The sequence below is a fragment of the Hemitrygon akajei genome, chromosome 10 (assembly GCF_048418815.1).
Source record: "Hemitrygon akajei chromosome 10, sHemAka1.3, whole genome shotgun sequence".
Taxonomy (NCBI): Eukaryota; Metazoa; Chordata; class Chondrichthyes; order Myliobatiformes; family Dasyatidae; genus Hemitrygon; species Hemitrygon akajei.
Genome location: NC_133133.1, coordinates 173,078,688 through 173,106,290, shown reverse-complemented (window position 1 = coordinate 173,106,290; position 27,603 = coordinate 173,078,688). Strand labels below are relative to the sequence as shown.

At 43.5% G+C, this 27,603-nt stretch overlaps 1 protein-coding gene across 14 annotated transcripts in view; it reads right to left on the bottom strand.

Annotated features, from left to right (window-relative positions):
* LOC140734969 (uncharacterized) overlaps window positions 1-27,376 on the bottom strand; it is a 192,345-nt gene extending 164,969 nt beyond the window's left edge. For all 14 annotated transcript variants that reach the window (XR_012100649.1, XR_012100648.1, XR_012100650.1 and 11 more), the window contains exons 1-2: window positions 26,985-27,376; window positions 8,363-8,431 (exon numbers count right to left, since the gene is read on the bottom strand). Coding sequence is in view for 11 of the 14 variants with exons in the window: in XM_073059730.1 (XP_072915831.1) it covers window positions 8,363-8,431; window positions 26,985-27,236 (321 nt within the window). In the remaining 3 variants the exon portion in view is untranslated. The remainder of the gene's footprint in view (window positions 1-8,362; window positions 8,432-26,984) is intronic.
* Between the last annotated feature and the right edge of the window lie 227 nt (window positions 27,377-27,603).

Genomic DNA, 27,603 nt, shown 5'->3' with positions numbered 1-27,603 from the left:
TTTCTTGCAGACATTCACAGTAGATACAAATAAATACAATGGAATCAATGGAAAACTACACACAAAGATGGACAAACAACCAGAGTGCAAAGGAATACAAACTATGCAAAATAAACACTAAATAAAAATAAATAAATAATGTTGAGAACATGAGCTGTAGAGTCCTTGAATCAGTTCAGTGTAGAGTGAATCTCACACTGGTGCACGAGCCTGATTGCTGAAGGGTAGTAACTGTTCCTGAACATGTACCCAGCATCTAGAGCACTACAGCACAGAAACAAGCCCTTAGCCTGTGCCGAACTATTATTCTGCCTGATCCCATCGACCTGCGCCAGGACCATAGCCCTCCTATGCACGTACTTATCCAAACTTTTCTTAAATGTTGAAATCAAATCCATGTCCACCACTTTCACTGACAGCTCATCCCATACTCCCACTATACTCGGAGCGGAAGTTCCTCCTCATGCCCACCTTAAACATTTCACCTTCTACCCTCAACCTATAATCTCAAATTCTAGTCCCACACAAAGTCAGTGGAAAAAGCCTGCTTACATTCAACCAATCTATGCTTCTCATAATTTTGTATACCTTTATCAAATCTTCTCTCATTCTCCTGCACTCCAGGGAGTAAATTCCTAACCTATTCGGCCTCTCCCTATAATTCAAGTCCTCAAGTCTTGTATCTACTGCCCTGCCTTCACCATTCCTCTTGGTCACCTCTTCAAAGAAACTTGATCAAATTCATGAGACGTGATTTCTCAGCCACAAAGTCATGCTGACTATCGCTAATCAGTCCTTGCCTGTCTAAATGCAGGTAGAACCAGTCTCTCGCTGTCCCATCTCTGATATTAGACTCTGGTCTGTAAATACCTGATTTGACCTAGCAACTCTTCTAAAATAAAGGCACATCAGATTAGAGTCCCTCCAGTTTTCTGGTATTTCTCCATCTAACCAAGATCCAATAGGGCAGTGGTGCTTTGGAAAAATGTGAATATGGCCAAGATGGTCATTCATTGTCTAGGCAGCAGACTGTCAATGGTTCTGTCCGAGTGGATTGTCTTTCTTCCTGGATTACATCTGTTCGCATATGTCCCTAGAGAAAGAGCACGCAGTGTTCTTGTGTTTATCTGGGGGGATATTCAGGACCAGCGGACACCACAGAATGCATTCCAGATAGCAATAAGCAAGACCTCGATGGTGGAGCTGGTGGAAGATGATGACACATCACAACGGCAGTGAGGGTAGAGGAAGGCTGCAGCAGCGAAGGATCCCCGGTCATCTTACATTCCAGGCCATTGACCCTGACCCCAATCTGTCAAGGATTGCCCATGCAACAGCCTCCCCACATTAAGCGAAGTCACATACGGGCATTCTCCATTAAGAGAGTCCACTCTAACATCCCAGATTAAATCCCACGGCAATGAGCAAGTGGTGAAGGGGCCAGGATTGTGAGGTTCGGAAGATGTGGAGCCCAGATTGGCCTCCACAGCCATCTGAAAACCTACCAGTAGACAACCTCTTAACCAAGCTTGTCTCATACTCAGCTCCAATGATCACACTACTACAAGGATAGTGATGCCTGTGTTAACATTTGAAAATGAAAATGATATGTGTCATGAAGTACTGTAATACTTCACATTATATAAATCAGCAATTGGCCAAATTTGGAGTATTGTGTACAGTTCTAGTCATCTACCTACAGAAAAGACATCAAAAAGCTCAAAAGAGAGCAGAGAATATTTACAGGGACTTTGTCAGGACTTGAGGCCCTGAGTTACAGGGGAAGGTTGAATAAGTTAGGACTTCATTCCTTGCAGTGTAGGAGAATGAGGAGAGATTTGATAGAGATGTACAAAATTATGAGGGGTATAGGTAGAAGCTGGGGTGAGACTAGAACTAAAGATTATAGGTTTAAGGTGAAAGGGGAATCTGATGGAGAACATTTTCACTCAGAGGGTTGTACAAGCAGGGGATAAAGGTCCAGCTGGGACATTCAATAGAAGTTTGAATAGGTACATAGTTTGGAGGTGCTATAGTCTGGGTGGAGGTCAATGGGACTAGGTAGAACATCAGGTCAGCATAAACTAGATGGGCCAAAGGGCCTTATTCTATGCAGTAGAATACATCACTATAGATTCTATGAAACACCTGGACTCAGGTGCACATTAGCTTGAGCATGGGAATACACAGACCTGGCCAGGGCTGTACACAGCCCTAGGTTCTGTTGTACATATGCGAGACTGGATTAGTGCATACAGTACCAGCTGGGCTGCATAGGAAGAACCAAAGATGATGTAGCATTTACATTGAAGTCATTAGTACCCAGGTAATTCATGTAAACTACTAGAGGCGACAGTGGGACCAGAAAAGTCCTCACAAACCTTTCAAGGCTATTCAGTTTATTTTAGGATGATCATTTTCTTCTGCCAGCAAGTCAGCAGAAGATTTGATGTGTATTGAGCCAATTATCAGACAGGGAGCACTTAGCCAACAGTAATCACAACACAATTTGATTCTAGCTCTGAGAGAGAAAAGAGTGAGTCAAAAATAAAAACTTGAAGTAAAGATCATAAACTTTCACCAGAGAAATTAGGCAGGAAATGATCATATGGGTAACTGTCATAAGAAAAAATGAAGCATGGTTAATTGTCACACAGATAATGAAAGTATTACATCGGCATTGCCTCATAGATAATCATGGTTTTATATAAATAATCATTGCATGGAAAAACATCCAATTACATGTATAATTATTGTATTACTCAGAGAGTTATCATATTGTTTTGATAATTACTGTATAGATAATTACCATATGCTACGGATCATTACTACATGGATAACTATTGCACAGATAATTACTATGCAGAGAATTACTAAATGGATAAATACTGCATTACAAAGATAATTAGTGCATGGATAATTAATGAACATGCTGATTAATAGGAATCTAAAGCAAAAAAATGCAATTGCTTAAAACTTTAAATGAAAACGCAAAATGTTGTTCTGACATCAGCTGAGAAAAATAGCATTACTGCTTCACATGACTGACCTCTTATCAGGATTATCATGGCCCAGAATGAGGCCATTCACACCATCAAATCTATGCTAGTTCCCTGTAGAACAATTGATTCTACCCAATTCCCAAGCTTGTTCCTCATTACCTTGCCTTCTTTTGCACATTAGTTGTCTGTTAGATTTTATGTATATTTTTTTTATAAATTCTATTGTATTTATTTGTTTTCCAGTAAATACCTGCAAGAAATTGAATCTCAAGGTAGTATATTGTGACAGCCCTCCCTACCATTGTTAGTATCTATAGGAGGTGCTGCCTCAAGAAGTCAACATCTATTTTCAAAGATTGCCACCATCCGGGCCGTGCCATCTTCTCACGGCTACCAACGGGCAGAAGGAACAGAAGCCTGAAGTCCCACTCCACCTACTTCCCTTCAACCATTCAGTTCTTGAAGCAACTGGCACAGTCCTCATCGTTATCTGAGTAGTAGCAACACTATGACCAATTTGACCACTCTGTACTATAGTGGACTTTATAAAGACCAGAGATTTTGCAGACAATGGAAATCCAGGTAACCCTTGAAAAATACTGGAAGTACTCAGCAGATCAGGCAGCATCTATGAAGAGGAATAAACAGTCAACATATGGGCTAAGATCCTTCATCACAACTGTTCATCAACATTGACTGTTTATTCCTTTCCATAGATGTCACCCGACCAGCTGAGTTCCTCCAGAACTTTGTAAGTATATGGTGACATATATGTACTTCAATAATAAATTTACCTTAACTTTCCAGTGTTTTTTTTCCTCCTTTCACCTGCCTATCCAATGCAGTTGAAAGGATTGATTGACTTTATTTGATTCCCTCCACGGAGTGAGTTTCTGATCATCATTGCTCACAGGGAAAATGTTTTGCCTCAGAATCAGAATCAAATTAATTATCATCTCTCCTTTGTCCGTTACGTTGCTGGCATTTAGGGCAGTAATGAAGGTCCTCCATCTCTGGTGGTGTTCACAGCTTCCTCTCGGTTTTCACTTCCGTTGGTCATGCTAGTCCCGGATGGAGACTCAGGAATACCGTCGCACTCAGATGCAGAAGGGTTTCCATAACAATTTTGTTTGACCAGCCTTGATTGTTAGCACTGAGCTAAACCCCCGAACCTGAAGGGCCAGTGGACCACTCTTAGACTGTCCTCTACCCTTTGACCTGTTTGGCATAACTGACCCTACCAAACACCAAAGCACAAGGCCCTGACTCCAGCCAACATAGCTCTCCGGGTCACTGAGGCACGCAAGCCTCCAAACCACAACAACATTGTGGTTCACTTGGAGGAGCGTTGACTTATATGTTATGAAAATTGTTATATTGCGTCAGCAGCAGAGATAGATAGACAGATAAATACTTTATTGATCCCAAAGGAAATCACAGTATCACAGTAGCATTATGGGTGCTCAGATATACAAATATTAGAAGAGAAGTTAGAAAGAAAAAAAAACAAGTTACCTCAAACAGTCTAACAGGAGGGGGTCATCATTTTCCTGGCTAAAGGTTGACTCATTATAGAACCTAATGGACGGGGATAAGAATGATCTCATATAGCACTCTTCAGAACAGCGCAGTTGTCTTAGTCTATTACTAACAGTGCTCCTCTGTTCAGCCAAGAGGGCGAGAAACATTGTCCAGAATTGCCCGGATTTTCCATAGGGTCCTTTGTTCTACCATGGCCTCCAGTGTGTCCAGTTTGACTCCTATAACAGAGCCAGCCTTTCTAATCAGTTTATTGAGCCTGTTGACATCACCCATGTTGTTGGCATTGTCCCAGCACACCACCACATTGAAGATTGGACTGTCGCCAACAGACAGGTAGAACACGTGAAGGAGAGGCCTGCATACTCCAAAGGACCTCAGCCTCCTTAGGAAGCAGAGGCAACTCTGGCCCCTCTTGTACACAGCTTCTGTATTGGTTCAAGTCTGTCATCCAGGTGCACCCCCAGGTACTTGTAGGTCCTCACCACATCCACGTCCTCATCATCAGTAGTAACAGGGGCAGTGCAAGCTTAGTCTCCATCACTATCTCCTTTGTCTTACTGATGTTGAGCTGCAGATGATTCAGCTTCAAGTACAGTACAGTACAAAAATAAAATTACAATAAATTACATAATAAATAGTACAAGAGAAAAGAATAATGAAGTAGAGTTCATGGTCCATTCAGAAATCGGATGGTGGGGTGGATGGAGCTGTTCTTAGCTCATTTTGTGTGGGTCCTCAGGCTCCTGTACCTCCTTCCCGATGGTAGTAACGAGAAGCAGGTATGTCCCTGATGGTGAGAGTTCTTAGTGGTAGATGCTGTTCTCTTAAGATGTCCTCAATGGTGGGGAGGCTGGTCCCCATGATGGGATTGCTGATTCTACAACTCCTGCAGCTTCTCATCGCAGCACTGGAGCCTCCATACCACGCTGTAATGCAACCAGCCAAAATGCTCTCCACTGTACTCTATAAATTTGCAACGGTCTTTGGTAACATTCTGAATCCCCTCAAACCCCTAATAAAGTAGGTATGCCTTCTTAGTGATGCATCCTCAGTGATGCTGACACCCAGGAACTCAAAACTGCTCACCCTCTCCACTGATCCATCAATGAAGGCTGGTGTGTATACCCTCGACTTCTCTTTCGTGAAGTCCAGGATCAATTCCTTGGTCTTGCTGATGTTGAATGTGAAGTTGTTATTGTGATACCACTCAACAAGCTGATCTATCTCACACCTGTATTCTATCTCATAACCATGTGTGATTCTACCAACAACAGAAGGTTTAGGTGAATGTTTTGGAGAGGGTGCAGAAAAGGTTTACCAGGATGCTGCCCGGGTTAGAGGATATTAACTAAAGGAGGAGGTTGGACACCTGCGTCGTTTTCTCCAGAGCATCAGAAGCTGAGAGAGACTTGAGGGAAGGGTAAAATTATTAAGAACCAGAGGTTACGTATTCAAAATGAGAGAGGAACTGTCTAAAGGAGATGAGTGGGGCAAGTTGTTGTTTTTTTTTTTACACAGAGAGTGATGGGTGCCAGGGGCAGTGGTAGAGGGAAATACTATAGAGGTGTTTAAGAGGCTATTTGACAGACACGTGAATATTCAGGGAATGGAGAGATGGGGGTCATGTGCAGATAGGAGTGATCTAGCTTAATTCAACATCGTGTTCAGCACAGACATTGTGGGCCGAATAGCCCATTCCTATGTTGGACTGTTTTACGCTCGATGTTCTATCCTCTACTCCTAATCTTAAACCTGTGTTGCCCAGTTACTGACCCATCCACCAATGAGATCACTTCCTCCTCAGGTGCATTAGTGTCCCTCAAAGCATAGAGTTTTCATTAAATCACCAGAATTAATCAAATCATGGAGCAGCCCGGTAATTAGCGTAACACTATTACAGCATCGGCGACCCGGGTTCAAATCCCATCACCGTCTGCAAGGAGTTTGTAAATTCTCCCTGTGACCCCATGGGTTTCCTCGCACAGCCCAAAGATGTACGGGTTGTGGGCTGACGTTGGGAGCATGGCAACTCTTGCTGGCTGCCCCCAGCACCTTCTCAGACAGTGTTAGTTGTTTTGTGCAAATGACTCATTTCACTGCATGTTTTGATATTTCAATGTACATGCGACAAATAAATGTTGCCCTAATATTTAAGATTTCAGGATCCAAATATGTTTCACCAAAAAACCTGAGCTTAATAAAAAAAATTTCAAGATCAAAAGGTGGAGGTGGTGTTGCTGGTAGAGAGAGGGGATTACCTCCACCTGTCAATCTGTTAAAATCAAAGATTCAAAGTTCATTTATTATCAAAGCATGTATGCAGTGTACAACACTGAGATTCATCTCCCACAGCCAGCCACAAAACTAAAAAAAGCGTGGAACTCGTTCAAAGAAAAAGCATCAAGACCACAGCGGGCAGGAAAAAGGAACAAATTGCACAACACACACAAGATGCCGGAGGAACTCAGCAGGCCAGGCAGCGTCTATGGAAAAAAGCACAGTCAACATTTCAAGCTGAAACCCTTCAGCTGGCCTACTGGGTTCCTCCAGCACTTTGTGTGTGTTGCTGGGATTTCCACCATCTGCAGTTTTCCTCTTGTTTGTGAACAAATTGTGCAAATGGCAAAAAAAAAAACAAGTGAAAAACACAGAGTATATGACACCAAATCACAAAGTCACCAAAAGCATCCGGGTAAATCCAGTGGGCATTTGCTTTGCTGAGGCCACGTTTGGAGCACTGAATATAGAACGTTGTGTCCTTGTTTATAGAAGGAAAGACCATAAAGCATCATTCACTCACACCATCACTGGGGTACAGTAGCACCAGTCTGTACCGACTGGAGCAACTCATTAAGACTCTTTAGACAGACAGCACCTTCCAAACCCACCATCTCTACCAGCTGCTAAACCAAGGGCACTAAAAGCACGGGGAACAGTGCCCCTGCAAATACCACCCAACTCATACACCAGCCTGACTTGGAAATAGTCTGTATCACCATTCCTTCACTGTCACTAGGTTTTACCAGGATGCTGCCCAGATCAGAGAGTATGCCTTGTGGGAATAGATTGAGTGAGCCTGGCCTTTTGTCTTTGAAATGAAGGAGCAGGAGAGGTGAATTGATAGAGGTGTATAAAATGTTAAGAGGCATAGATCGATTGGAAAGTCAGAGACTTGTCGCAGGGCCAAAATGGCTAATATCAGGAAGGAAAGTATAAGGGCGACGTCAGGGGTAGTTTTTTTTCCCTCACATAGAGTGGTGGGTGCATGGAACACCCAGCCAGGGATAGTGGTAGAGACAGATAGATTTGGGACATCCAAACTCTGAGATAGGCACATGGATGAAAGGAAAACGGAGGGTTGTGTGGGGGGGGGGGGGGGGGGGGGAAGGAAGGTTAGATTGATCTTACAGCAAGTTAAAAAGTTGGCACAACATTGCAGGCCGAAGGACCAGTACTGTTCTATAGTGTTCTATGTTCTATATTGTAAAATGAATCTCAAGGTAGTATAAGTAAGATATATATATTTTGATTATAAACTTTAAATTGGCTTTATGATGGCATGGACTAGAGAGGCCCAAGGGCCTGTTTCCATACTTGTGAACTGCCAGAGGAAGTGGCAGATGTGGGTTCAATTGAAATATTTAAGAGAAGTTTGGGTAAGTGGAAGGGGTATAGAAGGCAATGGTCCAGCTGCAGGTTAATGGGACTAGTCAGAATGGACTAGATGGGCTGAAGTGCCTGTTTCCCAGCTGTATCTCTGTGTTGACATGGTTTATTACTTTATGTACCAGAGAAACCAGAAATCCTGTCTTACTTACAGGGTTGTGAGTTTGCACCCGATCCCACAGTCGAACTCTGCTCACGAAGGTGAAATAGCGTTGTCTGGCCTGCAAACGACAAATTAAACACATCTCACGTTCCGGCTCATTGATGCACACTGGCCAAGTACAGACATGTGAAGCCCATTGGAACATTCTGTTCCTGGGAACTTCAGTCCTGTAGTTACTCAAACACAACATTCGCTCTGACTCTAGTGTACAAGAGAAACAGTCCAGTGTTAAAGTAGAGCACCAATTGGGGATCAGAATCAAATTTAAAATCACTGGCATATCATGACGTTTATTGTTTTGTGGCAACAATACAGTGTACTACATAATAATAGAAACTATAAATTACAGTAAGTACCTTTAAACTGAATTTTGCAGGAGCACCATTGAGAGGGTCCTGACAAGCTGCACCTCCATCTGGTACGGGACCAGTCGAGCATCGGACCAGAAGTCCCTACAAATGGCTGTGAGAACAGCTGAGAAGATCATAGGGGTCTCCCTGCCATCTATTGGGACATTTATCAGAAATGCTGTGTACACAGGGCCCTGAGTGTTATCAAGGATCCCACCCATCCATCCAACATCCTCTTTCTACCATCAGACAGGAGACCCTGATGCACGACGACAAGAACGGTCAGGATGGTAAACAGTTTCTCCCTCAGGGCATTAGGCTTCTGAACTACCTGCCACATCGCATCCAAAATGACACTGGTGACTTTGTTCTATACCCTGCAATATTTACTTTATACACTTTAACTTTGTTTAGTTATGTGTGATTCATCTGTAGATTTTGTAAGTTATCGTGTGTAATGTGTGTTATATACACTATGGTGCTTTACACCCTGGTTCAGAGAAACAAGGTGTTGTTTGCCACTATACATGTATATAGTTAAATGACAATAAACTTGACTTGACTTGATGTATATATAAAATTAAATTAAATAATTAGTGCAAAAAGAGAAGAAAAATAATACTGAGGTAATATTCATGAATTTATTGTCCATCCAGACAACTGATGACAAAGGGGAAGAAATTGTTCCTGAATTGTTGAGTGTGTGTCTTCAGGCACCTGTACCTCCTCCCTGATGGTAGCAATGAGAAGAAGGCACGTCCTGGGTGAGGGGGGACCTTAATGATGAAAGCTGCATTTTTGAGGCATCGCTTTTTGAAGATGTCCTGGATGTTGGGATGACTAGTGCCCGTGATGGAGATGGCCAAGTTTACAACTTTCTGCAGCTTTTTCCAATCCTGTGCAGTGGCCCCTCCATACCAGATGGTGATGTAACCAGTTAGAACGCTCTCCACATCTGTAGAAATTTCCTAGAGTCTTTGGTGACATGCCAAATATCCTCAAACTCCGAATCAAGGATCAACTTTATTCTCCTTATACCTATGCCTTTAGTCCAAATTTGCTGTGGTGTGATGGTCAGAGTGTAACTTGCAGCAAAAAACAACAGCGTACAACAATTATAAAAATAAACATTACCTAAAAATTAAAGTTAGAGCTTAAAGTACAAATATACTCTAAAACATACAGACATTTGGGACATTTAAGAAATATTTAGATAAGCACATGAATGTGAGGGAAACAGAAGGACATTGTGGCAGGATAGTTAGTTGGCCATTTGATTACTAATTTAATTGATTTGGCCGAAGGGCCGGTTCCTGTGCTGTGCTGTTCTGTGGTCTGAATACATGAATAGCAGCAAGTATTTACAATTCAAAATTCAAGATTATTTACTGTCATTTCCAGTACACAAGTGCAGGGAGAATGAAATAATTGTTACTCCGGATCCAATGCAGCACAAAAAACAATTAGATAAAGAATACAATAATAATAATAAAAATACACAGTAAATATAAATACATAAATTAGCTTATATTCATCAATTGATTGTATGTCCATAAAGTGGTGCTAGGCTGTACATAAGGTGACTGACAGGAAATAATAAGGTAGTGGTGGAGTTAGTGGGTGGAGGTGTTGGTCAGCCTCACAGCTTGATGAAAGTAACAGATTTTGAGTCTGGTGGTCCTGGAGTAGATGCTACATAGCCTCCTCCCTGATGGGAGTGGGACAATCAGTTCGTGGGTGAGACAGTGTAAGCAGCATTATACAATGTTGTTTAAAACGCCTATAGTACAGAGACTGAGATAATAGATAGAGGGGAGAGCGAGGGGCTAAATAAAGGGTTGATCAGATTAACTGAGGGAAGAAACTTTTCAGATGGTATGAAGCATTTGTTTATGCCACTTTAAAATGGTGGGCAGCTCATGGAACAGTGGGTAGAGCCGGTGCTCCTCAGTACCGGAGACCCAGGTTCAACTCTGATCTTGGTTGCTCTCTGTGCAGTTTACATATTCTCCCTGCATTGCTTCCCCCTTCCTACGGTTTCCTCAAGGTGTTAACCACTCAGTCTCAGTGATCCCTGAGTGATAGGTTTAATGAGTTTATTTATTTAGAGATACAGCAAATCCAGCCCTTCCAGCCCCACAAGCTGCATCGCCCAACAACCCACTTATTCAACCCCAGCCTAATCACAGGACAATTTACAATGGGCAGTTAATTAACTACTAACTGGTACATCTTTGGAATGTGGGCAGAAACCAAAGCACCCAGAGAAAACCCATGTTGGTAGAATCTCAGGTGGTGACGAGAGGGCATACAGGAGTGACATATGCCAACCAGTGGAATGGTGCTGTAGCAACAATTTGGTACTCAACATCAGTAAGACCAAGAGCTGATTGTGGACTTCAGGAAGGGTAAGATGAAGGAACAGATACCAATCCTCATAGAGGGATCAGAAGTGGAGAGAGTGAGCAGCTTCAAGTTCCTGGGTGTCAAGATCTCTGAGGATCTAACCTGGTCCCAACATATTGATGTAGTTATAAAGAAGGCAAGACAGTGGCTATACTTTATTAGGAGTTTGAAGAGATTTGGCATGTCAACAAATACACTCAAAAACTTCTATAGTTGTACCATGGAGAGCATTCTGACAGGCTGCATCACTGTCTGGTATGGAGGGGCTACTGCACAGGACCGAAAGAAGCTGCAGAAGGTTGTAAATCTAGTCAGCTCCATATTGGATACTAGCCTACAAAGTATGCAGGACATCTTTAGGGAGCGGTGTCTCAGAAAGGCAGTGTCCATTATTAAAGACCTCAGGCACCCAGGGCATGCCCTTTTCTCATTGTTACCATCAGGTAGGAGGTACAGAAGCCTGAAGGTACACACTCAGTGATTCAGGAACAGCTTCTTCCCCTCTGCCATCAGATTCTTAAATGGACATTGAATCTTTGGACTCTACCTGACCTTTTTTAATGTACAGTATTTCTGATTTTGCATGTTTTTAATCTATTCAATATACATAATTAATTTATTTGTTTATTGATTATTATTATTATTTTTATGTAGCATAGCGGATATTGCAATACTATTAGAGCTTCGGGCGTTGGTATTCAGAGTTCCGTTTTCAGTGCTATCTGAAAGGAGTTTGTAAGTTCTCCCCATGAATACACAATCAGAATCAGAATTATTCTCACCGGCATGTGACGTGAAATTTAACTTAGCAGCCACAGTTCAATGCAATACATAATAAAGAAGAAAGAAGAAATAATAAATAAAATAATAATAATACAAGTCCCTTTAGAACAGAGATGAGGAAGTAATTCTTTAGCTGGAGGGTGGTGAATCTGTGGAATCTATTGCTACAGACACCTGTGGAGGGTAATTCATTGGCTATATTTAAAGCAGAGTTTGATAGGTTCTTGATTAATGAGTGTGTAAAAGATACTGGGGAAAAGGCAGGAGAATGGTGATAAGAGTAACTGAGCCGTGATCAAGTGTTTCCATGAGGATGTTTCAATGTACAGGTGATAAATAGATCAATCCAAATCTTAATCTTTGCCTCACCTTGTTTTTAAATGGGTAACCTTTAAAGTATTGGTCCATACTTCTGATTTCAACACTTTAAATTCACCCAGTCAAGAATCTTCAGGTTCTTCTGTTCAAGCACTCTTCACACTCTCTCCTCTCACTCCTATCGTCCATGTCACCTAATTGTGTCCAACCAACTTCCGTCACAGAACCTGCTCACAACCCAGATACAGATGTAGTAAATCTATCCAACTTGGTAGCCTCACTGGCTGAGCACAGGTAAAGATTATTTTTAACTATCACACATACATTGAAGCATCGAAGAAACAGTGAAATGCATTGGTTGCAGAACAACCAACACGGTCCAAGGATGTGCTGGGGGCAGCCCGCAAGGTTCACCACAATTCCTGTGTTGACAAGGCATGTCCACAACTCACTAACCCTAACCAGTACACCTATGGACAGTGGGAGAAAACCAGAGCACCAGGAGGAAACCCACAGTCATGGAGAGAACACAGAAAGCAGTGGGAATTGAACTCCAGTTGCTGTCACTGTAAAGTGACTGTGCTACTCTGATGGGAGACAACAGTGGGCCATGGATTAAAGGGAAGGAGATGGGGGTGGTTAGGGTTGGGTGATGGGTAGGTCATAAGAGGAGGGTTTTGGGGCCAGAGGGATAAGGTAAAACAAAGGGGAGGGGGAGGGAGGGCACAGAGGAGGGAGGTTAACAGAAGTTAGAGAAATCACTGTTGATGCTGTCAGGTTGGAGACTACCAAAATGAAGTATGAGATGCTTTTCCTCGAATCTGGCCTTGACGTGGTAGTAGTGGAAGCTGTGGAGTGTCAGTGTGGGAATGGGAAGTGGAATTAAAACAGCTGAGCAGCAGTAGAAGCTGGCTGTTGTAGCAGATGGGGCAAAGGTGCTCGGCAAAGCGATCCCCCAATCTACATCAGGTCCCCTACCGAACATTGGAAGTCCTAGATAGAATAAATCTGGAGCAATGCACAACCTGTGGTTCAAGCAGCATCTGTGGGAGGGAGTAGGGTGGAGGAGGAGAATCTGTCAATATTTTGGGTAGATTCCCCACATCAGAACTGTTTGATCCAGTCAGTACCTCCAGCTGTTTACTTTTTGACTCACTTACCCCAATCTCATTCAATTCCCCTCACATTCCATAAGACCATAAGCCATTGGAGCAGAACTAGACCATTTGTAGCTGATTCATTACCCTCCTTAACCCCATTCTCCTGCCTTTTCCCCAGAAGCTCTGAAGTCCTTACTAATCACCATCCACCGGCCAAAGAAATTCCTCCTCACCTCTGTTCTGAAGGGACATCCTTCTATTCTGAGGCTGCTCCCTCCGGTTCTACACTTTTCCGCTATTGGAAATGTCCTCTCCACATCCAGATTCAGATTCAGCCTTACTTATTTATCACATGTACATCGAAGTTTGTTCCTCTCTGCACCTGGTGGCTCATTGGGCAGCAACCTTGCCATTTCTTTAGCATTTGTCTTTTTCTCTATCAGGCTGAGTAGCTTGACACTAGGATGGAAAGTGTGCAAGGAGCTGGCCAGGTTCAAATCCAGGACCACTCACCTCAAAGTCCAATGCAGATGCCACTACACCACCAACCAGCTGTGTACATCGAAACACACAGTGAAATGTGTCATTCGCACCAACAAACAAGAATATGCTAGGGACAGTCCACAGATGTCGCCACGCATTCCGGCGCCAACATAACCTGCCCTTCCACTCTATCTAGGGCTTTCAATTGATTCAATTTGAATGATTGTTCCTTAATTCACCCAAAAATGGCATTATAAATTAATCATAATTATTTAACTTAAGTGAACGACAGCCTATTAATGGAAGCTGACAGCCGAGAGGGAATTAAACATCAGATTGGAGGTACTTGGGAAAACAATTACCTCGTTGGAGCTAATCAGCTGCTGGAGGCAAGGGCTAGTGTGTTTAGAACAGACATCACACAGGAGGAGAATATACAGTGACAGATAGATAAGGAACAGCTATACCGAGAGAAAATAACAAGGATAATGGTAATGGAAAGCAGCTAATCAAACAAGACGGATCTCCAGTGAAGCACAATAGTGCTTGTTCATGAACAAAGGCCTGGGCAAGGTTGCTGGCGGTAGATAGCATGGATAGTTCTAGTTAACATTTAGGATGGTGATGGCAGATGGTTTGTAATGGGGAGGGTTTAATGGTTCAGAGCCCTTACAAAAACACGCACAAGTGGCCTGCTACAATACATAAAGGCACCCGAAAGCTCAAGAGGAGATTGTCCGGCAAGGCACTCGACAAGCAAAGATGTAACAGGATGCTGAAGTGTCGGACTCAGAAACTCTCGCTTTCTGGCTGGCTACGTCCGTGAGATTAGATGCAGAGTGATTAAATCCACCAGCAAAACTCAATAACGGGAATTAAATGTAACCTAATTCTCTGCTCATTAGTAAAGTTTAACCATTTGAGTTCACTGACTACAGAGGTAAAGGGGGGGGGGGGGTGGTGAGAATAATTCCAGGAGACACCAACACAAGAGGTTCTGCAGATCCTGGAAATCCAAAGTAACACACACACAAAATGTTGGAGGGACTCAGCATCTATGGAGAGAAATAAAAAGTTGACATTCTGGGCAAAGACCCTTGATCAGGACTCTAGGAAACACAGTAGTTTGGTTAAGAGCTACACCTTCCAAGACTACTAGGAGGAGTTTGTAAAGTTCAAAGCAAAGTCATTATCAAAGTACGTACAGTATGTGTCACCATATAACATTCATTTTCTTCTGGGCATTCACAATAGTAACACAATGGAATCAGTGAAAAACCATACACTACAAAGATGACACAATCAATTATTGTGCAATAGACAGCAAACTGTTTAAGTACAAAAAGAAAAGAAGAATATAATAATAATAATAATATTAAATAATGACATAATGTGCTCAAAAATTATAATAAGCACCAACAGGGTAGACAATCAAAATCTTATTTTGCAGAGTGGAAATGTTAAGAACTAGAGGATTTGGCTTTAAGGTGAGAGGGGGAAAGTTTAAAGGAGATCTGAGAGAGAAGTTTTTTTATATACTGGGAATGATAGTTACCAAGAGCAGGCTGGCAGGATGGTAATAGAATCAGTTACAAATGTGGTGCCTAAGTGGGTTTTAGAGAAGCACACGGATATCCAGGGAATAGAGAAAAGATTTTGTTTCATTTGGCATTTTGTTCAGCACGAGCATTATGGGCCGAACAGCCTGTTCCTGTGTATACTGCTCTATTCTGCACACTTTGTTCTAAAGGCTTACATGAAAAGAAGGGTTTTTTTTTTGTTAAGGGCCCCGATAACTTCAGTGTTTCCCTGGAGACTTTACATAAATTACGCACTTCCAAAATGTTGGGCGGAAATATTTTCCAGGGGTTGGGGGACATGTGAAACCAGCTGCCAGAGGAAGTGGCTGAGGATTTCATATGGGCCAGGGAGATAGGACCAGATCAGACAGGCATGTTGGTCAGCATAGACCATTTGGGCTGGAGGACCTGTTTCCAAGCTGCATGACCCACTGAATCCACACTGGCCTTCAAACACCGGTTTACACTAAACCTACATTTTAATCTCGCCGCATTCCCAGCAACTCCTCCCTCACCTACACACCAGGGGCAAGTTGCAGCGGCCAATTAACCCACCAACTTGAATGTCATTGGGATGTGGGAGGAAACTGGAGCAGCTGAGGGAAATATCACAGGGTATATCACAAACTCCACAGGTCAGGATGGAATCTGGATCTCTAAGACCTGGGTGGTAAATATGAGAAACAAACTGCCAGAGTAATCAGAATCAGGAGTAGGTTTAATATCACTGGTATATGTTGTGAAATTTGTTGTCTTTGTGGCAGCAGTACATTGCAATACATAATAATAAAAACTGTAAATTACAGAAAAAAGTATATATAGATATTTAAAATATTAAATTAAATTAGTAGTGCAAAAAGAGAAATAAAAAAAGTAATGAGGTAGTGTGCATGAGTTCAATGTCCATTCAGAAATCTGATGGCAGAGGGGAAGAAACTATTCCAGAACCATTGAGTGTGTGCTTTCGGGCTCTTTTCTGACGGTAGCAATCAGACAAGGGTATGTCCTAGTGACTGAGATGTTGAGAGGTTCATATGGCCCAGACACACTAGCTTGGATAGACATTTAGCCAACCTGACCTGCTGAGTTCCTCCAGCACTTTATGTGTGTTACTCTGGATTTCCAGCATCTGCAGAATCTCTTGTGTTTCTGATCTGCTGCTCCAGAGACGGGGATTTTTGAAGAGTGCTACTGTTACAATCCTGAACATAGAGCTGCACGGAAATTCTCACGAGTAGCGACACAGTCTTGGCCCACTTATTTGTTTTGTTTCAGTGACTTTCCTTGAGGGACGTATAATCTGGAAGAGTAGAGAAAGCCACCTTCTCTTCGTCTAGATAACACCATCTTTTACATCCAGCGGTGAGATCAGGTAAGGTCTTAGTTTGGCATTCTGTCAGGGAGGCAGCACTGTTGAGGGTGTAGATCTCCTGCAGCCCTACACTGGCAGCCTCAGCCATAACCTCCAACGCTATTGCTTCGTCCAGCAGTTGTCCATCTAAACGTTGCTGCCCAAATGAGAATATGCACCACAAGAATCCAGGACTATGTCTGTTGCAGAGCCTCTCCGCCCACAAGAGGTGGGATTTCCCAGTGGTCACCCATTTTAATTCCATTTTCCATTCCCATTCCAACATGCTGATCCATGGCCGCCCCTACTTCCACAGTGAGGCTGCTTTCAGGTTGGAGGACCAACACCTGAGTAGTCTCCAACCTGACTGCATGAACATCAATTTCTCAAACTTCCGGTAATTTCTTCACCCCTCTCTTTTTTGATAGAGTGGACATGGCAAGGATATTTCCTACAATGGGGGAGTGCAGGACCAGAGGGCACAGCCTCAGGTGAGAAGGACGTCCCTTCAGAACAGAGATAAAGGGGAATTTCCTTAGCCAAGGAGCAGGGAATCTGTGGAATCCATTGCCACAGAGGGCTATGGAGGCCAAGTCATTGGGTATATTTGAGGCAGAGGTTGATAGGTTCTCGATTAGCAGGATGTCAAAGGCTATGGGGAGAAGGAAGGAGAATGGGGTTGAGAAAGATAATAAATCAAGCATGATGGAATGGCAGAAGAGACTCGATGGACTGAATTACCTAATTCTGCTCCTATGTTTTACAGTCTTATAGTCTCCCTGGTGCCCCCTTCCTTCCCTTTCTCCTAGGGCCCATCATCCTCTCCTATCAGATTCCTTCTTCTTCAGCCCTTTACATTTTCCACCTATCACCTCCCAGCTTCTCACTTCGTTCCCCTTCCCCTACCCACAGCTGGCCTTACCTGTCACATGGCAGCTAGTCTTCCCCTCATCCCACCTGCTTATTCAGGCTTTGTCCACTTCCTTTCCAGTCCTGATGAAGGTTCTTGGCCCAAAATGTCAACCGTATATTCCCCTCCATAGATGCTGCATGACCAGTTGAGTTACTCCAGCATTGTATGTACCGTATATTCCCCTGGATTTAAACCATCTTGTGTCTATGAGAAAACTAAAGCTTCTGCCAGGATTAAAATTCCAAAATAGAATCTTTTATTTAGTCTTAAGCATCTCTCCATAGAGCATTAAAATGCACAAGTGGTCCTGCAAGATACTGGCATTCTTAGTCAAAGAGGGCAAGTATATGGGAGCTAAAGACAAGGCCACATTCGCTATTCTTCCAGCACTGGGACAGCAATTATTCAAAACCACAAAAGCAATTACTACTAGCTTTCAAAAATAATTTGAAATGCTGTTATAATGTGGACCATCTTCCAATCCCATTTATTGAAATTGAAAGCAAAATCTAGCTTCGATAGGCTAGCTCACATCTCTCAGAATCGAATACTGGTGTGGTCTGTCACAAGATTATTAGAAATTCTTCTGACAACATGATCTACATTGAAACTTTCACAGTTGTCCATCAAATATTTAAAGATCTTTTAAGATTAGCTTTATTTGTCAAATATACCTCGAGACATCAAAGCATACAGTGAAATTCACCGTTAGCGTCAATGACCAACACAGTCCGAGGATGAGCTGACAGATAGCCTTCCCGCTTCTGGCACTAACACATCATGCCCACAACTTACTAACCCTAACCCATGTGTCTTTGGAATGTGGGAGGAAACCAGAGCATCCGGAGGAAACCCACTCGAACCCGATCGCTGGCACTCTAGTAGTGTTGCACTAACCGCTATGCACTGTGCTGCTTAAAGGTTACCAGCAGTGGTGGGAACAGTGTGTTCCACATATTAACCACTCTTTGTTTGAAGAACTTTATCCTCAGATCCTCTTCAAATTAATTAAACTTATACCCTCATGTTTTTAATCCTCCTATCATGGGAAAAAGATGTTGGCTATCTAACCTATCTCTCTCTCTTACCCTTTTATACACAGTACTGTGCAAAAGTCTTAGACACACATATATAGCTACGGTGGCAAGACTGTGCAAAAGGCCTGGCCTGCTGAGTTCTTCCAGCATTGTGTACGTATTCTTTGATCCACAGCATCTGCAGTTGTATTTTTGTGTTTTCATTCGATTCCAAACCCTTGGCTTGTTGATCACTAAAGACTGTCTCTCTGGTGCTTCCTGCTCCCTCCCCTCTGCTTTCCCCTTTTCCCAACCAAGATTCCCCTCTCCCTGCCCCTTTCCCACTCTCAGTCCACAACAGAGACCCATAATGGAATCAGGTTTATCTTCACTCACATACATCATGAAATTTGTTTCTTTTTACGGTAACAGTACAATGCAAAAGTCTTAGGCACCCTGGCTATATATACGTGCCTCAGACTTTCGCCCTGTACTATACTTCTATTAGGTCACCACTCAGCCTTCTTCATGTCAGAGAAACAAGCCCGGCCTCTCCAATATCTTCCCACAGATATAGTCTTCCCATCCAGGTGACATTCTGGTGAATCAACAACAGATTGTACCAAAAACAAAAGAAAATCAGCAGATACTGGAAATCCAGAGCAACACCCACACAATACTGGAGGAACTCAGCACGTCAGGCAACGTTAGTCTGTTGACCCCAACAGATTTATCTGCACGGAATCTCCTGGGTCACCTACTGTATCAGATGCTCCCGGTGTGGCTACCTGTACATCGGTGAGACTGATGTAGATTGGGAGATAGCTTTGTCAAGCACCTTTACTCCACCTGCCACAAAAAGTGGGATTTCCCAGTGGCCACCCATTTCAGTTCAGTTCTACTTCCCATTCCCATTCCCACATGTCAGTCCATGGCCTCCTCTACTGCTGAAGAAGCCACACTCAGGTTGGAGGAGCAACACCTGATATTCTGTCCAGATAGCCTCCAACATGGTGGCATGAAAACCGATTTCTCAAACTTCTGGTAATTGCACCCTCTCTCCTTCACCATTCCCCATTCCTGCTTCCTTCTCTCATCTTATCTCCTTACCGGACCATCATTTCCCTCTGGTGCTCCTCCCTTTCCCTTTCTTCCATGATCTTCTGTCCTCTCCTATCAGATTCCCCCTTCTCCAGCCCTTTATCTCTTTCATCAATCAACTTCCCAGCTCTTTACTTCACCCCCTTCCCCTCTCCCAGGAAGGGTTATCCCAGGTGATAGGTGTTTCACCTATCACCTACCACCTTGTACTTCCTCTTCCCTTCCCCCCCAACTGCTTATTCGGACTTCTCCTCCTCCTTTCCACTCCTGATGAAGGGTCTCAGCTTCAGACATCAACTATTAACTCTTTTCCATATATCGTGTCTGGCCTGCAGAGTTCCTCCCTCATTCTGTTTGTGTTGGAACAGATCATATCATCCTGATTAAAACTATGGGGTGAGTTTACTGTATTTAAGAAGAATAGGATTATACTAAAGAATTTCACATGCATTTTTTAAGGTAGAATTTTACAGGATGACCCAGTAGCGCCATGGTTAGTGTAATGCTCTACTGTGCCAGCGATCATCAATGAAGATCCGTTCCCCCACTGCAGCCTGTAAGGAGTTTGTACGTTCTCCCCATGCTCCTGGTGCTCCAGTTTCCTCCCACGTTCCAAGCACATACAGGCTAGCGTTAGTAAGCTGCTGGCATGCTGGGTTGGCACTGAAAGTATGGTATGCCCCCAGTATGCCCCTCAGACTGTGTGGGTTGTTAATGCAAATAACGTCTGTTTCGATGGACAGCTGACAAGTAAAGCTACTCTGTTTTATGCAAAAAGACACAAATTAAAAGAATCACCTTCAAAATTTAAAATATTATGACTTGATTTTCCTTTCTTTTATTTTCTCAGTTTCCCAAGTTGCCCTATGAGATATTGGCAATGTTTAGAACAGAATATTGGACAGATTGCCAGCATTACCCAACCCTGTTTCTAAAGAACACTTTAATGATTCCAAACAAAATTTGGAATGGCCTCTTTGAATGCTTTCCCGAGAATGTGTGACCATAAGACCATAAGACATAGGAGCAGAATTAGGCCATCTTGGCCATCGAGACTGTTCCACCATTCAATCATGGCTGATCTTTTTTTTCTCCTCCTCAACCCCAGTTCCTGGCCTTCTCCCCATAACCTTCGATGCCATGTCCAATCAAAAACCTATCGATCTCTGCCTTCAATGCACCCAATGACCTGGCCTCCAGGTTGCATGTGGCAACAAATTCCACAAATTCACCACCCTCTGGCTAAAGAAATTTCTCCAAATCTCTGTTTTGAAAGGGCACCCCTCTATCCTGAGGCTGCGCCCTCTTGTCCTAGACTCCCCCACCATGGGAAACATCCTTTCCACATCTACTCTGTCTAGGCCTTTCAACATTTGAAAGGTTTCAATGAGATCCCCCCTCATCCTTCTGAATTCCAACAAGTGCAGACCCAGAGCTAACAAACATTCCTCGTATGATAACCCTTTCATTCCTGGAATCATCCTTGTGAACCTCCTCTGGACCCTCTCCAATGCCAGCATATCTTTTCTAAGATGAGGGGCCCAAAACTGTTCACAATACTCAAGGAGAGGCCTCATCAGTGCCTTATAAAGCCTCAGCATCACATCCTTGCTCTTGTATTCTAGATCTCTTGAAATGAATGTTAACATGGCATTTGCCTTCCTCACCACCGACTCAACCTGCAAGTTAACCTTTAGGGTGTTCTGCACAAGGACTCCCAAGTCCTTTTGTGTCCCAGATTTTTGGATTTTCTCCCCATTTAGAAAGTAGTCTGCACATTTATTTCTACTACCAAAGTGGATGACCATACATTTTCCAACATTGTATTTCATTTGCCACTTTCTTGCCCATTCTTCTGCATCCAACTGTTTCCTCAACGCTACATGCCCCTCCACCAATCTTCACATCATCTGCAAACTTGGCAACAAAGTCATCTATTCCATCATCTAAATCATTGATATACAGCATAAAAAGAAGTGATCCCAACACCGACCCCTGCGGAACACCACTAGTCACTGACAGCCAGCCAGAAAAGGATCCTTTTATTCCCACTTGCTGCCTCCTACCAATCAGCCAATGCTCTAACCAATAAATAAACACAACACATTATGAGCTCAGCACATTTTGGGGACAAGTAGAGTCAAAGATGGTCAGAGCATAGAGAGAGGTCATTTGGCCTATTGTACAAACTCCTTGTAGAAGCATTCTAATTGTTCCTGTATATCTCCACATCCCTGCTCTCTCGCTGCACCCTGTGTTATTTTCTCTTTCAGTTACTTTTCCACCTTTCTTCTTGCTCTCTCCTCACTGCTTCCATCAGGAAGGAGGTACAGGAGCCTTAGATACCACACTACCTGGTTCAGGAACAGTTATTACCTTACAACCATCAGATCCCTGAACCAACATGGATATCTTCACTCACCTCAACTCTGAACTGATTCACATTTAAGGACTCCTTACCATAACACCATAAGACACAGGAGATAGGCTCGAGTTTTCTCTGTCATTCCATCATGGCTGATTTATTATCCCTCTCAACCCCTTTTACAACTCAAGCTCTCAGTTTTTTTTCCACAATTTGTACTCTTTTGCACATTGGTTATTCGTCAGTCTTTCCTTATGTATTATTTTTTGTTAATTCTATAGCATTTCTTTATATTTCTATAAACACCCACAAGAAAATTAATCTCAAGATGGTAAATGGTATTTTGATAATATGTACATGTTACTTTGACTATGACTTTGACTTTAAAGATGTCAACCAAATCTTCCCATGGACCCGATGCACGGCTGGGTTAAAGGAAGTTTATCTTCCTTTCATCCTTGGTTCATTTGCCAGTCACCTTCATTCCATATCCCCTGCTTCCTGACTACGTCCTCTCTCTGTCCATATGCACAATGGTAGACGAATAAGGGCAGCACACTCGTAGAGCAAGAGCAGAACAGTAGGACAACGGTTAGCATTATGCTTTACAGCACCAGTGACCCGAATCAACTATATGGTTGATCCTTGATCCTTTGAAATTCTTAACTGTTCAAAGATGCACCTCACTTCTACCCAATAATCCCCCTGACAATCTTTGGTCACAGCAGTGCACGAGTTAATGGGATCAGAAAAGACCCTTATGGCACAGTGGCATAGCGGTTTGCGGAACGCTTTATATGGCCAGTGATCAGAAGGTCAGGTTTTATGATGAAATGCCAGAGAATACTTGATGGGCTGAATGGCCTGCTTCTGTTCCTATGTCTTATGGTCTTATGGTCAATTCCCACCGCTGTCCGTGCCTTCTCCCAGTTACAATGTGGGTTTCCTCCCACATCCCTAAGATGCACAAGTGTTAGGCACATACAGTATATCTAAGCTTGGGTGCTTAAGACCTTTCAACAGTACTGTATTTGTCAACATGAAGCGGAGAGCGATTTGTAAATCTGGCAGGAGCAAAGGATGTTGGGAATGGTGATGGTGGGCCACTGCAGGGGAGGTGTGGGACAGGTGGCAGACAAGGAGTGTCAGGAGTAACAGGGGCAGGGGTTGGTGTGAGACACCTGGGAAGGTCATTTGATTCCAAACATTTGGTTTATTGATCATTACAGAATGTCTTTGTAGTGCTTCCCGCTCACTTCCTTTTTTCCCAACCATGATTCCCCTCTCCCTGCCCCCTTCCCACTCCCACTCCACAATAGAGACCCCTATCAGAATCAGGTTTATCAACACTCACTCACGTCGTTATTTTTTGTTGCGGTAGCAGCACAATACAATACATAAAATTAATATAGTGCTGTGCAAAACTTTAAGCACCCTGTGTGCACAGGTGTGGGTTAGGCTTAGGAATCGTGGGCATGCTAAGCTGGCGTTGGAAGCATTACGGCACTCGTGGGCTGTTCTCAGCACATTCTTGGACTCTGTTAGTCATTGACACAAAATGATGCATTTCATTGTTTGTGTCAATGTTTTAATGTACATGTGACAAATAAAGCTAACCTTTAAAAACTTACATCTTGTGTGTTGTCTGTACCGATGTGCCTGTGATGCTGCTGCAAGCCAGCTTTTCATTGTACCTCACCATATTTGTGCAAACGACAATAAACTCGACTTTAAAACAATGTGGAAATCTGCAGATGCTGGAAATTCAAACAACACACACAAAATGCTGGTGGAACACAGCAGGCCAGGCAGCATCTATAGGGAGAAGCACTGTCGACGTTTCGGGCCGAGACCCTTCGTCAGGACTAACCGAAAGGAAAGATAGTAAGAGATTTGAAAGTAGTGGGGGGAGGGGGAAATGCGAAATGATAGAAGACAGAGGGGGTGGGATGAAGCTAAGAGCTGGAAAGGTGATTGGCGAAAGTGATACAGAGATGGAGAAGGGAAAGGATCATGGGACGGGAGGCCTCGGGAGAAAGAAAGTGGGGGGAACACCAGAGGGAGATGGAGAACAGGCAAACAACTAAATATATCAGGGATGGGGTAAGAAGGGGAGGAGGGGCACTAACGGAAGTTAGAGAAGTCAATGTTCATGTCATCAGGTTGGAGGCTACCCAGCCGGTATATAAGGTGTTGTTCCTCCAACCTGAGTCAAAATGATTCCAAATATCTTGTGCCCAGGAATGTTTTATAAAGGTTCTTTATAAATGTTTTTATAAAGTAATCAACTATTTCCTCATATGTTTACTTATTTATTTACTGAGATACAGTGCCTTTCGGCCCTTCGAACAATTCTACCCAGCAACTCACCCATTTAACCCTAGCCTAATGACAGGACAATTTACAATGGCCAATTAACTTACCAACCGATATGTCTTTGGACTGTGAGAGGAAACCAGAGCACCAGGAGGAAACCCATATGCACATGCAAGCATTTTACTGAATTGAAATCCAAACACCAATGCGCCAAGCTGTAACAATGTCCCACTGACTGCTGCGTTACAGTGGCAGACCATATATACTTATCTTTATAATGCTCACAATACCATAGTCTTTTGACCCACTTGTCCAAGCTGCTTTGCCTTGTCACTTCCAACAAATTTCAATGGGTCTTTAGTGTATGTGCTTTACTGAAGAGCAAAGGGCTTTGCAGCAAATGAGGATGAGGTGACTTGATAATGGTGTACAAGATAATGAGAGGCATAGATCAAGTGGACAGCCAGAGACTATTTCCCAGGGCAGAAATGTCTAGAACATCATTATCATCTTCATCGCTATGTGTCGTTTCGTTTGACATGGATTATCATGGTCTTCAATCTATCCATGACCATGACCGTGAACATGACAGTTTTTGGCCAGTTTTTCTACAGAAGTGGTTTGCCATTGCCTTCTTCTGGGCAGCATCCTTAGATGATGCGTGACCCCAGCCACTCATCGCCAATACTCTTCAGAGATTGTCTGCCTGGCGTCAGTGGTCGCATAACCAGGGCTTGTGATATTCACCAGCTGCTCAAACGACCATCCACCACCTGATCCCATGGCTTCATGTGACCCTGATGGGGGGGAGGGGTAAGCAGGTGCTACACCTTGCCCAAGGGTGACCTGCAGGCATAGCAGAAGGAAGGAACACCTTACACCACCTTTAGTAGAGACATGCTGTATCTCCACCCCGCACCCAATGGCTTATGTCCGGGGGCATAAGTTTAAAGTGATTGGAGAAAAGTACGGGGGGATGTCAGAGAGGGTTTTCTACTCAGAGAGTGGTGGGTGCCTGGTACTCATTGCCAGGGTGGCGGTAGAGGCAGACTGTTAGATACCCCCAAACCCTCCTGCTTCTGTCCCTTTGAAAATAGTGTTCTCAACGGAAAATAGTAGTCATACTGCTCTGACACAATAGGAAAGCAAGGAATACTGTCTTTAAAGTGCTTCGGCAAGACTAAGATCTGTTCACGGTGATCTTGAGACTCTCCCTGGCATCTCCTCATTCCTGACTTTAATCGGATGCAGCCCTTGGAAGGAACCTTAGTTCCAGAGCCAAGAATGGTTCTCCAGGAAAGCTGGATCTGTGACATTTTCCTCCGTAAATGAGGTCTGTTGAAAACCTGTCAGAAAGGTCCTCCACTATCGAAGACAGGGATCCCGGTCGAGGGGCAATGATTCAGGAAACACCATGGAGTTCCTGTACCTTTTCAGTCCCAACAAAGCCTTCCCCATTCCTTCTGGCCAATAACCACGGCAGTAAAACACAGCGCTTTTCAAAAGCAAATGTAAGGGAAAAAAATCAATTGTCTTTAATTAAGTTCTTCCCGAGAGAGACTAGGCATTGTGGCCCAGTCGAGATTATCGAAGGTCAGATGCCTCACAATGAGTGTCTGACCTCTAAACAAAGTATAAATGGTAGAGTAACCCTGCTGCCCGGGCTGGTGTTACACATTTGCCCTTTCTCCTTTCAGCTTTAACCTGATTCCAATCAGCACTGTGGGTGCATGTGGGTGGGGGAGGGAGGGGAGGTTGAATAAATGTTATGTTACTGATCCTTGAACTGGCCCCGAAAGGGGCTTAAACCAAAAAGAAAAAGCACAAAAAGAGAGGGTGTGCTCGCTGAATAACTCATGTACAATGGCCGCAGCCTCCTTCACGGCCATAAATAACTGAACAACAAGTTAGTATTCATTTCAAAGACTTACAGATGTGTCCTAGAGATCCTTGTTTCACATTGTCATATCCTTCCCCACACACACATACACACACACACACACACATACACACTCACACACACACACACACACACACACAGACAAACACAAACACACACACACATAAACTACACAAACACACATTCACACATACATAAATACACACAAACACACACTCATGCACATCTAAAGTTACACACACATGCCACAACATTCACGCTCATTGTCACACACACACTCACACCAGCACACCCAGTTACATCCACATCCACACACACAGACATACACACAAACTCCTACATTCCCATACCTTCACTGAAACATAAGCACTCGCCTACACATTCACAAAAACACTCACCACTTCATCACACACACACGTTACAAATTCTTGCAAGCACGCACATACATCACATTTAACTATGCACACGCACACACACACTTGCTCACACACACACGCGCACACACACACACACACACACACACACACACACACACACACACACACACACACACACACACACACACACACACACACACACACACATCTGTGGCAGAGAATCGCTTCCTACAGTATCACCACTCCACATACCTTGGACAGGCAAACGCTTGCTGAGCTGTGGCTGGGCCGTTGAAGACGTTTACCATGTGTGGTGGGCAGGGGTGGCTTCTCATGTTGTCTCCCGTAGAGCCAGGTCTTCTTTCTCCCCAGACCCAGACTCAGGAGGTGCTGGGAGTTATCCCGGACACACAGAAAAACTCTCCCTTTCTTAGTTTTAGAACAGTCTCTGGGTGCCCAGTGGTGCAGATGGCGTGGTGGGCATTCGACATCATAGGGTCTCATCTCTATCCCCAGGCAGGTGAGAAGCAGACATTAGTAGAGATGTTGAAGAGGGATAGGAGACCAGGAAGTGACTCAGTCAAAGCTGTTCGAGTGGACATCGAGTCCTCACCCACAGAGCACTGAAATGCCTGTGGTTTACATTCTTAGGTCAGTCTGTGAATATTAAACTGGGGAGGAATGCAGAGGGTTGACAACGGTCAAGGGGCAGGAATCCAACCATTGCAAAACGTAACACATGAATACACTTCATTTCAGAAACAAAAGCACAGTTTCAAATGTATTATTGGTGAGAAGGGTAGAGGAAATGGCAGGATAAATACACTCAGAGGCCATTTTATTATGTACCTCCTGTACCTAGTAATTGTCA